This window comes from Mytilus galloprovincialis, chromosome 12, assembly GCF_965363235.1.
Source record: "Mytilus galloprovincialis chromosome 12, xbMytGall1.hap1.1, whole genome shotgun sequence".
NCBI lineage: Eukaryota > Metazoa > Mollusca > Bivalvia > Mytilida > Mytilidae > Mytilus > Mytilus galloprovincialis.
Window position 1 is genome coordinate 74,165,399 of NC_134849.1, and position 14,763 is coordinate 74,180,161.

General features: G+C 31.2%; 1 protein-coding gene and 1 long non-coding RNA gene across 2 annotated transcripts in view; one reads left to right on the plus strand and one right to left on the minus strand.

Moving 5' to 3' along the window:
• LOC143054827 (uncharacterized) overlaps positions 1–14,763 on the plus strand; it is a 96,180-nt gene that overhangs the window by 65,373 nt on the left and 16,044 nt on the right. Inside the window, exon 11 of the mRNA XM_076227878.1 lies at positions 8,185–8,456. Coding sequence (XP_076083993.1) covers positions 8,185–8,456 — 272 coding nt within the window. The remainder of the gene's footprint in view (positions 1–8,184; positions 8,457–14,763) is intronic.
• Positions 3,920–4,876, minus strand: LOC143053790 (uncharacterized). The gene is made up of 2 exons (XR_012971452.1): positions 4,696–4,876; positions 3,920–4,106 (listed from the first exon to the last, which is right to left on the minus strand). It is a non-coding gene; the product is annotated as an uncharacterized LOC143053790 (long non-coding RNA).

A 14,763-nucleotide genomic window follows, 5' to 3' on the forward strand; every position in this document is an offset into this window, starting at 1 on the left:
AAGCACATCATATAATGACGTTTCGACATCATATAATGAAGTAAACCAAACCACATAATATAAGATTACAAGCACATAATATAATGACACAACCACATCATATAAAGATATTTGCACATAATATAATGGTAACTGCACATCATATAATGATATGTACACATCATATAAGTATATTTGCACATGACATAAGTATAGTTGCACATCATATAAGGATCGTTGTACATAATATAAGTACGTTTGCACATCATATAAGAATGTTTGCACATCATATAAGTACATTCGCACATCATATAAGTACATATGCACATCATATAAGTATATAAGCACATCATATAAGTATATATGCACATCATATAAGTATATATGCACATCATATAAGTAAACATGCACATCATATAATGATGTTTGTACATCATATAATGATGCTTGCACATCATATAATGATGTTTGCACATCAAATAATGATGTTTGTACATCATATAAGGATGTTTGCACATCATGTAAGGATATTTGCACATCATATAATGACAATTGCACATCATATAAAGGTAAATGCACATCATATAAAGAAAATGGTCATAACAAGACAGTGTTGGCGTTCCATACTAAGCCATATTGTTAATGTCTTATGATAATTAGAATGACAGTTTTATTTGAAAATTTTCTGTTTTCTAAGTGTTGATGAATAACAAGCAATATAGGAGTTGTATAAATATAGTCAGAAATTTACTGTTCATTATAAGACATTTTGAAGATAATAACAGATAAGTTTTATTTTTATTTTCTTTGGTAAATTGTTTGAAGAATTTTGTGGTACAAATGTAGGTGTGTTTGTTTATTCTGTATAAATAATTTTTCTGCGTGCTATACATATAATTTTTGTTGTCGTGTGTTAATTTTGATTTTTACATTATCCTGTTTGGGGTTCAAGACTTGCAAATTCATAAGATAATAATATATTTTTATAAGTTAAAAAGTTAAAGTTAAGATAAGTTGCATATCTATATAAGTTTGCTACAAACAAACAAAAGAAAATATTGGGAACTATCAACTATATATACATAAAGATTGATAACACCATGGAAGTATTATATTGACAGGAACTCCAACGAAAAATTAGCACATTCCCATCCCACTGATTTCTTTAAGAAAATAAAAGGTTCCGACTCAGTTTGTCAAGTACGTGATAACTCCTTTGTGGGGTATCTGTGATGCCGCCTTCGCCTGTTCTTTTAACTGAAGCTGGTCTTATCACGTGATTTGATATCGATTGTCTTATCTACCTACCAATGTAAATAAACACGGAAACTCCCGTGGTTATTTGTGAATCGCCACATGAATAACAACACCTGTTTCCGTTCAATAAATGAAGAACAACGCTGAAAAGATCGAAAAAATCGGTCCATATTTAACAGAATGGCATAAGAAAATTAACTGCATTCGGAAAGAGGGCAAGCTTATTTTTAGTTTTGTTGAGTATGTTTTAATCATTGGAACTTGGAAATCTGGACATATCCGATTATGAAAATTACATGATTCTGAAGTAGAGTGTTTGCAGAAAATAATGTGATTCGCTTGTAGTGTGCCAGATGGTGCCAGATAACTCAAATTTTAAGCTAAAGATTGTAAACTTTTATCGAGTGTTACACAAATATTTATGGTTTTCTCTATCGTAAAGTGTTGTTAACTTATTTATCAAATATGTTTTAAAGACTAAAAGAGGTTAATAATTACACGCATGTGATGACCTCTACATAGCAATATCAGGTTACGAGACATGCAGATGAATTGTTACACCTTTTATGATAATTCCAAAGTTGTAAACAACCTTAAACATTCAACCTAGTCCGAGATTACTCAATCTGACGTCTGACAGATTTATTTTTTACGGATGGCTTTTAATATTTCTGGATGCATTTAAAGAACGATCACCATGATGGGCCCTAAGCAGTTTACTTTTTTTTATCATGGAAACCAAATTAGAATTAATCTGTTTAAAAGCAGAACCGTTCTGAAACATCTTATACGCCGTATGCTAAGCAATTTATGTTTCTGTTTCTTGTTTAATTGCATGAAATATTTGCCATTGGACTTTCAGTAAACAATAAATCAAAATATATGATATTTTTTTCGGATCAAAGCTCTTTTACCCCGTCTCCCCCCGGCCAACTTTTGGGTTAAATTTTTGTTGGAAATTTTTTCATTAAACACTTATTAGAATATTTGTCAAAACGCGATAATAATTACTGATAAAAACTTTTCCGTTTACTTTACATGAGAATTTTATGATTTTCAAGCCTAACATGCATATATGTATATAACAGTTACGCGTGTTTAGCCAACGGCTCTCTCATGAATAAAAATCTTACTATTTTAAAATTGATTGCAACTTAAACTGAAATGTTTATGGCTTGTGAGTATTTTTACTCTTCATTTTTTTTTTTTTTTTTTTATTTGGTGAAAACAGTCGCGGGGATTTCGTTTCTTTTCTTTTTATTTGTTTTTAAGCAGCAAAACCCGTAAAGCCTGACATATTTGTCATTCACATGGTCGGTAAATGTCATTTCCTTGACAAATAAGTACACATCCGGTTATTTCGGTATGTTCCGTAATTACGATCATTCACGAGGTTCAAAAAATTTGATCGGAACCCATGCATCCATAAGACATGTCGAGTTAATTAACAGATACTTAACGATTTTGCGGCATCGCACTATCAACGTTTGAAGTCCGCTTGTTGGAGTTCCTGTCAATATAATACTTCCATGATTACACTTAGTGTTTTAAAATGATTTTCCCCTTTTATCAAGATAACACACACCATCTGGTAATTGTCAGAATTTTTTTAAAACTATTAATTATATTTGATTATAATTTAAATATAAATTTAACATCATATCTAATTACATCATATTGCCTTTAAGTGTCTAGGGTTAAATCATATCTAATTTTAGATTTACATTATTTTCCTTTGAAAAGAAAAGGTTTAACAAAGAAGTATTTCATCAAAAATTGAATTCTTGGGGTTCTTTGATATGCTGCAGGCATGGGGCGAATAACATTGCAATGTAATGCATTATATTACAATTACAATAACATGCATTTATCAAAGTAATGCATTAAATTACAATTACTTTTGCAAAGTGTTGCATTGAATTACACATTACATTTGTAAATGAAAAAAAAAATCAAACATTTTGAAAAACAACATGAATTCACAAAAGTATGCCAATACTGTTTCGCATACATATTACATACAAAGTATATTCAATACAACTTTTAAATTTTAACATTATAAGGGTTTCAAAGTATACATATCTGTGCTTTCTCTAAAAAGAAATTACAGAAATGAAGTTTCCCTTGCAAGAATCTATTGGGATATCCTAGGATATCCCAAGACATTCCTGGGATTTCCTGAGATATTTTCCTGGGATATCCCAGGACTTCCTGAAATGAAATTTCAAGACTTTTCAGGAATTTTAGGGAGAGTATTGGAACAGGACTTCCTGGGATATCCCAGGAAATCCTGATCCTAAAAATATAGGACCAATTGGGACATTTCAGGACTTTTCAGGACAAGTAAACCTGAAATATCCCAGGGTTGTCCTGAGAAGTCCCAGGGATTCAGGACTTTTCAGGACTAGTAAACCTGAAATATCCCAGGATTGTCCTGAGAAGTCCCAGGTTTCAAAAACTTTTCAGGACTTGTTAACCTGCAAATTATTTGGATATTGTCCTGAGAACTCCTGGGATGTCCTGGGATATTTCAAGACATTACAAAAAAGTCCCCCCCCCCAAAAAAAAAACAAACATGGGGATAACATGGACTCTTCATCCTTTAAAAAATCTATGAAAAGACAGTATTCATTCTTCTGACTTTTTATCTTCACAGCACATTTGATGGCATTTCAAAATCAAATCACTTGAAAACAAATTTATTTTCTATAGTACAGTCACTGTTTTGTCTATTGTTATCATCTTCAATTCTCTTCAATTTTCCAAAAAGCCCTCTGTCTTGACTAGTTTAAGCTGGTCACATAAATGTATCTTGGCCCTCACTATAGTTTTTTTTTATAAATCAGAGCTGCTGTTCCTTAATAGTAAATCTGAAACAGACAAAAGTTCAGGATCTAAAGTTTGATGAAAAAAATATAAAAACCAAATATCATGCATTAGTATGTCAGATTTGTTTAAGTCAACTTGCTTTTTTTCTTTCGTTAAATGATTACATACATGTATATATTTGGTGTATAAATGTACCCTGCCATTAAAGGACCAAGACATTAAATGATGCATTCATAAATCATATACTGACAATTATTTTTAGCATTTATTCTTGCTCTATCATATATTTCAAAGTTTTAAAAACCAAACATGTACTAGTATTCCAGAAGCATGTATCTTAATGATTAGAGCAACTTATTTCAGAGATATAATTTGCAGCAAACTGTTTGTGATATATCTAAATTTGAGTTTTCTCACACTTCTATGTTTAAGTTTTTTTATGTTATTATTAAAAGCATACCTATACTATTTAAATATTTTTTTCATAATATGTAATAACAATGTATATTGCTAATTCCTTATGATTGTGATGAAAGTAAATCTTATGTAAACATTCTATAACTGTTTTCTTTACTCTTCTTGTCATATGCACATATTCAAAATGGTGGAATCTAATGTATTTGTACTTACCAAAAGATATTGTCCAAAATGCAATTGTAATCATCAAATTAATGCTCCTTAAAATCAAACAGTCATGTCACCAGAAGAAAACATCTGCACTATTAATATAATGTTAAAATATAGAACTGTTGAAACCTAGTTATTTTCATTTATCTGCATTCATTTTGTGTTAAGAATAAGACATCTTTGCTTGTTGTTCAAATTCTAATTGTGTCAGGGGTTATTTAAGGGAGTTAAATTTCCATTTTCTTTGAAAGGTTCCCTGGTTGAATAAATTAAATTTATCTTGAAAATTTGATATATATATTAAAATAAAAAAAATATCCATTCATTGTTTATTTACCATCTTAATGTTTAAAGTTATAATAGTAATTGCAGAAAATGTATAATTTAGCAATATGCGAGCCCCTGCATATGACCTCACACTTCCTGTCCAGTGTCTACACTAAAATAAATTGAATCCAGATGTCCCATTTATACAAATTATATAAATTTAACCTGTTTACAGTTAATCTATTATCTTGGGTATTACATCTATGGTTGTATCATATCATGATCTTTTAAATTGGGCTTTGAAAATATTAATGTTTAATTAAAAAAAATAATATTGTGTTGTTACTCATATTTTGGCTTGTAGCATGTGACATGATTTGTGATACATGTTTGTGAGTTTTGCATTTTCCAAAGTATTGTCCAAACATTTTCATCAGTATGAGCATATGCAAATTTAACTATGCACAAACAATTCTTGGAACTTAAATAGAATTGTAAATATACTCAAGTGGAATTAAAATTGCAACAAAGACTAAGTTTTGAAAAGAAACCCATATATTTGAAGTCTTGAAATAACCCAGTAATTATTGTTAATAATCTAAAGTCCTAAGAGTTCTTGAAAAATCAGGATAAATTTGTGTACATCAAATAATGTAAGTCCTGAAATATCCCCAAAATTCCTGAAACAAATTTAAAGTCTTGAAAGTTCCTGAAATATCAGGACAACAGATGTCAGGACTTCATGGGACTTCCTGGGACGCTTGAAATTTCAGGATTTACAAAATTACCAGTGCTGGGATTTTTCAGGATATCCCAGGACTTCCTGGGATATCCTGAAAGACAAGAATTTTTCAGGACAGCGTTTTGCAGGGGTTAACATTTATTTTAACTTATGTTAACTTCACTTTTATAAATATACATTTTTTAATAAATTCGAATCAAAAACATTTACTGATAATTTCTTTCCTAATTGAATTATTAACAAAGAGCTTAATTTATGACCAAGTGTCAAAATGGTGAAAAGATTGATTGCTAAACAAACTAATTCGTCATTTATGACAATGGTAAATTTTCTGTTATTAAATCATGACAAAGTATTCATTGATGTTTTAACAAAAATTAAACACTTTTATAGTAATGCTTTTCAAATAAAAAAAAAGGCAATATCCAAATGAATATTTTCGCAATTAATCTAGAAATCTTAAATTCTGCTTTAGCTAAAGCCAAATAAAAAAGTATGTGTGGTTCCAGTTACATCTAAAAAAAAGTTAGGGTTGGTAGGTAGGGATTTTTTTTTATTTTATGGTGTTTTTTTTTACATTGAGTCTATGGGAGCAACATTCTGACTTTAACAGTGCTTCATGAAAAATGACAATAAAATCTTTAGGGTAGGCTATTTTTAAGCTGAAAAAGTAGGGACGGTAGGGTTACTGGAACCACACATATATTTTTATTTGGCCTAAATCTCCAATAATCTGTGAAAGATACATTATAGTATGTAAACAAAGTAATACCATGTAATGCTATGTATTGCATGAAATTACACGACTTTTTATGCCCCACCTACAATAGTAGAGGGGCATTATGTTTTCTGGTCTGTGGCTCTGTTCGTCCGTCCGTCTGTGCGTCCGTTCAGGTTAAAGTTTTTGGTCAAGGTAGTTTTCGATGAACTTGAAGTCCAATCAACTTGAAACTTAGTACACTTGTTGCTTATGATATGATCTTTTTAATTTTAAAGCCAAATTAGACTTTTGACCCCAATTTCACGGTCCACTGTACATAGAAAATGAAAGTGGGAGTTTCAGGTTAAAGTTTTTGGTCAAGGTAGTTTTTGATGAAGCTGAAGTCCAATCAACTTGAAACTTAGTAAACTTGTTGCTTTATGATATGATCATTTTAATTTTAAAGCCAAATTAGACTTTTACCCCAATTTGAAGGTCCACTAAACATAGAAAATGAAAGTGGGAGTTTCATGTTAAAGTTTTTGGTCAAGGTAGTTTTTGATAAAATTGAAGTCAAATCAACTTTAAACTTAGTACATATGTTCCCTATTGTGTAATCTTTCTAATTGTAATGCCAAATTAGATTATTACCCAATTTCACGGTCCATGGAACATGGTAAAGGATAGTGCGAGTGGGGCATCCGTGTACTTTGGACACATTCTTGTTTTCTCAAGTAATGCATTAAATTACAATTACATGTAATACAAAAATTGCTGCATTACATACAATTACTTGGAAAAATGAAATTGGTTGTACAAATTTGCATTACCCCATGCCTGATATGCTGATTCTAGCAATGTACTTAGATTTCGGATATAGGAACAAATTAAATAGGTAAATGTCCAATTATAAATTTTTCATTTTTTTACCACATTTATTATGTGTCACAATCCCATGTTGTATCAAATATTCAATCACAATCCAAATTAAGAGCTGTTTTAAGCTTAAATGTTGTGTCCATATTTGCTCAACTGTTTAGAGTTCGACCTCTGCAGGAAAATCCCTTTGCTGTCTCTCTGACAGCCTCTTGTTTTTAAAATTAGAGTTGTCTTCTTCTGTCAATGTTGTAGATGAATCAGTTACAACCAATGCTTTATACAATGCAATGTTTAATTCTACTTCCCTGTGATAAATTTTAGCAATCTTTACTCCTGAGTGCTTATAAGCACTTTGATTCCATTTATTTGATGTTTTTAACTTTTGATTTTGCCATTTGATAAGGGACTTTTGGTTTTGAACTTTCCTTTGATTTTCGATATTTTTGTTATTTTACTTTCCGTGATCAGATGAAACTTAATAAAACTGAATATGGAAATTAAATTTCTTTGAAATCAGAGTTACGATATAAATATAACATTAACAGTACCAATATTACTGAAACTTTGCGTATTTTACATGTTTAAGTTTGTGTTTAAGTCAGTTTCAACTTGTTTACATGAGTAAGTCATGTTAAAGGGAACCACTTTGGATAAGACGATGGCATTTGGAATGCAGTTCTGTCAATGTCCATTGGCACATTGAATGCTTTGCATAGATTACATATTAAATGTATGCCATTTTAATTTGAATATTTCCATTATACTATATCAAAAAAACATACAGTCAAGATATATCTCTGTGTCAACATTTGTATGAAGGGAATAATTGGAAGGTGGTCTATGGATCAAGGCTTTATGCTTATTGTTAGGCAAATGATTTTTTCATGGCAATTTTTATTTTCAGGTTTAAGTGATGATGCTTTAAAACAAAGACCAAGTGATATTGAACTATTACGTTTGTCAATCAAATGTCCATCAAACCAAATGTATCAATTAGTGACATATCTCGGAATGTATGAAAAATGGGATGATATCACATACAATTATAGAGAAAATATAGAGGTAGCAAAGTTTTTGATTTTATCAAAATGGAAAGAGATGAAAGTTGAGAGCAATTTCAAAGCATTGGCAGAAGCTCTGACAAACATGGATATATCAACTCATGTTTTGTGTCAAGTAAGTTTTTATAACTAATTTATCAAGATTTTAAACTTTGAACAATCAAAACTGTTTAAAAAAAATTGAAACAATGCGTTTAATAATTTCTTGCATCCGAAGCACTTTTCTGTATTTACCTTCATCTGGAACGCTCAAAGCCAAACATTTAAAATCCGAAGATGTATAAGTACCGAAACCGTAGAAGAGCTATATGTCAACAATACCTAAAATAAATAGCCATATAAAGATGTGTATATGGAAATTGTCGGATTGTTTTCATTATCATGTCTCCTACTTACATTGCATGGATTGGAAGTTCTCATGCTTGATATATATAGACACTTTTCTGTTCTGCAAAACTTATGTCCTCTTTTATGTCTTTTGTTATGCGTTTTTTATGTGTAGTAGTATGGTTGCTGTGTTAAAAACAATAAACAAACAATGAACATCACATCATTCATTCATGTTCAGGTTGTTCAAGTTATGAGTAACTGAACCTTCATGTTTATTCAAAGTTAAACTTGCTAACAGATGCTGGCAGAATAAATAGGAACCAACTACTCCACATTTATCCACATTAAGGGAGGGAGGATATTTAAAAAAAAAAGACAAATTCTGTGTTTGTGTATGATATTGGCAAGATACATGCAGATAAATTGTTCTTCTTTTCCCAAATTAAGTCCCGTAACGTGGAGACATTATTGTGATATCCATGCTAAAGTATTCAAAATTAAACCACTATCTGTGTATGGATATGAGTACTTCAGTTTATTCAATGCTGCATGTGTTACCAAATAAATAATTATCTCCCTTATTGATTCAAGTTTTCTATACCATAAAGGATATGACTACTTCAGTCTATTGCTAATGATTCAAGTTCTATATACCATAATGGATATGACTACTTCAGACTTTTGCTAATTATCTCACCTTATTGGTTCCAGTTCTATAATTATCTTTCCTTAGTGATTCCAGTTCTATAATTATCTCCCTTATTGATTCCGGTTCTATTTACAATAAAGGATATGACTACTGCAGTTTATTGCTAATTATCTCTCTTTATTGATTCCAGTTATATATACCATAAAGGATATGACTACCTCAGTCTATTGCTAATGATTTCCCTTATTAATTCCTGTTCTATATACCATAAAGGATATGACTACCTCAGTCTATTGCTAATTAGGGTCCCGCCAAAGGCGGTCCTCTATAGTGATCAGTCCGTCCGTCCGTGCGTCACACTTTGTGTCCGCTCCATATCTAGAGAACCATTATGATTTCATACTTTATACTTTACATGTTTATTAACCACCACCAGAGGGCGTGTCATGATGTATGTACAACTTCCTAGGTCTAAGGTCAAGGTAAAAAAACTTTGGTTTCAGTTGACAACCCTGTGTCCTGTGGTGAAGATCGTGTCCGCTCTATATCTTGAGAACCGTTATGATTTCAAAGTTTATACTTGACATGTATATGAACCAACACCAAAGGGTGTGTCATAATTTATGAACGGCTGCCTAAGGCAAAGTTCAAGGTCAAAATATTTGGTTTCAGTTGATAACCCCATGTCCTATGGTAAAGATTGTGTCCGCTCTATATCTTGAGAACCGTTATCATTTCAAAGTTTATACTTCACATGTATATAAACCAACACCAAAGGGTGTGTCATAATTTATGTGCAACTTCCTAGGTCAAAGGTCAAGGTCAAAAACTTTGGTTTCAGTTGACAACCCCATGTCCTATGGTAAAGATTGTGTCCGCTCTATATCTTGAGAACCGTTATCATTTCAAAGTTTATACTTGACATGTATATAAACCAACACCAAAGGGTGTGTCATAATTTATTTACAACTTCATAGGTCAAAGGTCAAGGTCAAAAACTTTGATTTCAGTTGACAAACCCATGTCCTATGGTAAAGATACAATTTTTTAATGTACATTATTCACAGCGGGGCCCACAGAGATGGCTCCCATCTCAATGATATCTAGTTATCTCCCCTGATTGATTCCAGTTCTATAGGTGTCATACCACCAATTAAAAGTCCCTATCTGTTCAACCAAATTTTACAATTTTCACAGCTTTCTAAATATTTTACCTTAAGTTTAACTTCATAGAAACCAGGTATATCCTGAATTGTACATGTATCAGCTTTCTACATGCCAATTTTCAACAGGTGTTTAAAATCATATAAAAAAGAAAAGGTCTTCCGAATAGAGGTACCACTAAAAATAACCCCTGGTTTTCTGGAAATCTTAAATTAGTATACTATGGGGTGCATTAATCCTCAATTTTGAATGCAAACTCATAAACAAGTAAATTTTAGCTCAAAATGGTCTTAATATATTTCTCTTTCACCAAAAGTTTCATTTCTGCCAATTTGTTGGTTAGTTTAAGTAAACAATGACATCAAATGCACTATTTTTTGTCCGAGTAGGCCTACTTTCACATACGTTCTAAATTTAAGGGCGTAATTGGTGGTATGACACCTATACCATAAAGGATATGACTACCTCAGTCTATTGCCAATTATCTCCCCTTATTGATTCCAGTTCTGTATACCATAAAGGATATGACTACTTTAGTATATTGCTAATTATCTCCCCTTATTGATTCCAGTTCTATATATCATAAAGGATATAACTACTTCAGTCTATTGCCAATTATCTCCCCTTATTGATTCCAGTTCTATATACCATAAAGGATATGACTACCTCAGTCTAATGCTAATTATCTCCCTTATTGATTCCAGTTCTATATACCATAAAGGATATGACTACTTCAGTCTATTGCTAATTATCTCCCTTATTAATTGCGGTTCTATATACTATAAAGGATATGACTTCTTCAGTCTATTGCTAATTATCTCCCTTATTGATTCCAGTTCCATATACCATAAAGAATATAACTACTTCAGTCTATTGCTAATTATTTCCCCTTTTTGATTCCAGTTCTATATACCATAAAGGATATGACTACTTCAGTCTATTGCTGATGATATCCCTTATTGATTCCAGTTCTATATACCATAAAGAATATAACTACTTCAGTCTATTGCTAATTATTTCCCCTTTTTGATTCCAGTTCTATATACCATAAAGGATATGACTACTTCAGTTTATTGCTGATGATCTCCCTTATTGATTCCAGTTCTATATACCATAAAGATTATAACTACTTCAGTATATTGCTAATTATCTTCCATTATTGATTCCAGTTCTATATATCATAAAGGATATGACTGCTTCTGTCTATTGCCAATTATCTCCCATTATTGATTCCAGTTCTATATATCATAAAGAATATGACTACTTCAGTCTATTGCCAATTATCTCCCCTTATTGATGCCAGTTCTATATATCATAAAGGATATGACTACTTCAGTATATTGCTAATTATCTCCCCTTTTTGATTCCAGTTCTATATACCATAAAGGATAGGACTGCTTCAGTCTAATGCTAACTATCTCCCCTTGTTGATTCCAGTTAAATATACCATAAAGGATATGACTACTTCAGTCTATTGCTAATTATCTCCCTTATTAATTGCGGATCTATATACTATAAAGGATATGACTACTTCAGTCTATTGCTAATTATTTCCCCTTTTTGATTCCAGTTCTATATACCATAAAGGATATGACTACTTCAGTCTATTGCTGATGATATCCCTTATTGATTCCAGTTCTATATACCATAAAGAATATAACTACTTCAGTCTATTGCTAATTATTTCCCCTTTTTGATTCCAGTTCTATATACCATAAAGGATATGACTACTTCAGTTTATTGCTGATGATCTCCCTTATTGATTCCAGTTCTATATACCATAAAGATTATAACTACTTCAGTATATTGCTAATTATCTTCCATTATTGATTCCAGTTCTATATATCATAAAGGATATGACTGCTTCTGTCTATTGCCAATTATCTCCCATTATTGATTCCAGTTCTATATATCATAAAGAATATGACTACTTCAGTCTATTGCCAATTATCTCCCCTTATTGATGCCAGTTCTATATATCATAAAGGATATGACTACTTCAGTATATTGCTAATTATCTCCCCTTTTTGATTCCAGTTCTATATACTATAAAGGATAGGACTGCCTCAGTCTATTGCTAATTATCTCCCCTTGTTGATTCCAGTTAAATATACCATAAAGGATATGACTTCTTCAGTCTATTGATAATTATCTCCCCTGATTGATTCCAGTTCTATATACCATAAAGGATATGACTACTTCAGTATATTGCCAATTATCTCCCATTATTGATTCCAGTTCTATATATCATAAAGAATATGACTACTTCAGTCTATTGCCAATTATCTCCCCTTATTGATGCCAGTTCTATATATCATAAAGGATATGACTACTTCAGTATATTGCTAATTATCTCCCCTTTTTGATTCCAGTTCTATATACCATAAAGGATATGACTACTTCAGTCTATTGTTAATTATCTCCCCTTATTGATTCCAGTTCTATATATCATAAAGGATATGACTACTTCAGTCTATTGCTGATGAACTCCCTTATTGATTCCAGTTCTATATATCATAAAGAATATGACTATTTCAGTCTATTGCTAATTATCTCCCCTTGTTGATTCCAGTTAAATATACCATAAAGGATAGGACTTCTTCAGTCTATTGATAATTTTCTTTCTTATTGACTCCAGTTCTATATACCATAAAGGATATGACTTCTTCAGTCTATTGCTAATTATCTCCCCTGATTGATTCAAGTTCTATATACCATAAAGGAAATGACTACCTCAATCTATTGCTAATTATCTCCCCTTATTGATTCCATTTCTATATACCATAAAGGATATAACTACTTCAGTCTATTGCTGATGATCTCCCTTATTGATTCCAGTTCTATATATCATAAAGAATATAACTACTTCAGTCTATTGCTAATTATCTCCCCTTTTTGATTCCAGTTCTATATACCATAAAGGAGATGACTACTTCAGTTTATTGCTGATGATCTCCCTTATTGATTCTAGTTCTATATACCATAAAGAATATAACTACTTCAGTATATTGCTAATTATCTCCCCTTTTTTTATTCCAGTTCTTTATACCATAAAGGATATGACTGCTTCAGTCTATTGCCAATTATCTCCCCTTATTGATTCCAGTTCTATATATCAAAAAGGATGACTACTTCAGTCTATCGCCAATTATCTCCCCTTTTTGATTCCAGTTCTATATATCATAAAGGATATGACTGCTTCAGTCTATTGCCAATTATCTCCCCTTATTTATTCCAGTTCTATATATCATAAAGGATATGACTACTTCAGTCTTTTGCCAATTATTTCCTCTTATTGATTCCAGTCCTATATATCATTAAGGATATGTCTACTTCAGTCTATTGACAATTATCTCCCCTTTTTTTTGAAATCACCTGAATGCAATTGTCCTTGTATAACCCAGGGAAGAATACACAAGGGGCCCTGTGTTTACAATGATCCAACGTCCAGGGATAAACGGTGGACTCTATTATAAAAAAAAAAATCTATTTTATATTTTTTCCATACATAAGTTATACATTCATATTAATTACATAGATTGAGTTTGCGTATAAATTATTCACAATATTCTACCAGTAAATAAAATACATCAAAAGTCCCCCAAAACACACTACAATCATGACAATCTACACAATAATTTACCTTTACTTATATAATTGACATTTTATTTTTTGTACTTTTAACACCTGGATTACATTGTTATGTGTCGGTCAGTGATTTTATAGGTCACATGCTCGACCTTGTAAATGCATGTATTGTATATTTCTATCGTTGGATGTATTATGTTCTAAAAAGGAAAGGAAAGTAAGTACAAATTATTACGTCCCTTACTAATGTATAAGATTTATTATGAGTTTTATTTCAGCTGGAAAATTTCCTTTTTTAGATGATAATGATTTGTCCATAGATTCAATTAAACTGCACAGTTCCCGTTTTGCATATGCTATCAATTGACTGGAAGTAAAACTTTTAGACTGATATTTGATTATATTCCTACATTTCCAAATAATCCATTTAACTGTATTCATAATCGTATTAGTTATGACATTGTACTTTTTGTTGTAATCGTACATTCCTAGTATGATAAGTTCTTCCCTCAATGGAATATGTACAGTGTTATTAAGTACATTATATGTTTTAAGCGCATCAAAAATGTGTTCCCAAACAACCATTATAATGTTACAGCTGTGAAACAGTTTTGTGAGAGTTTCGTTTTCTGTTTTACAAAAATGGCATTTGCCATTATTTGATTTGCTGATTCTAAATAGTTTTTGCTCC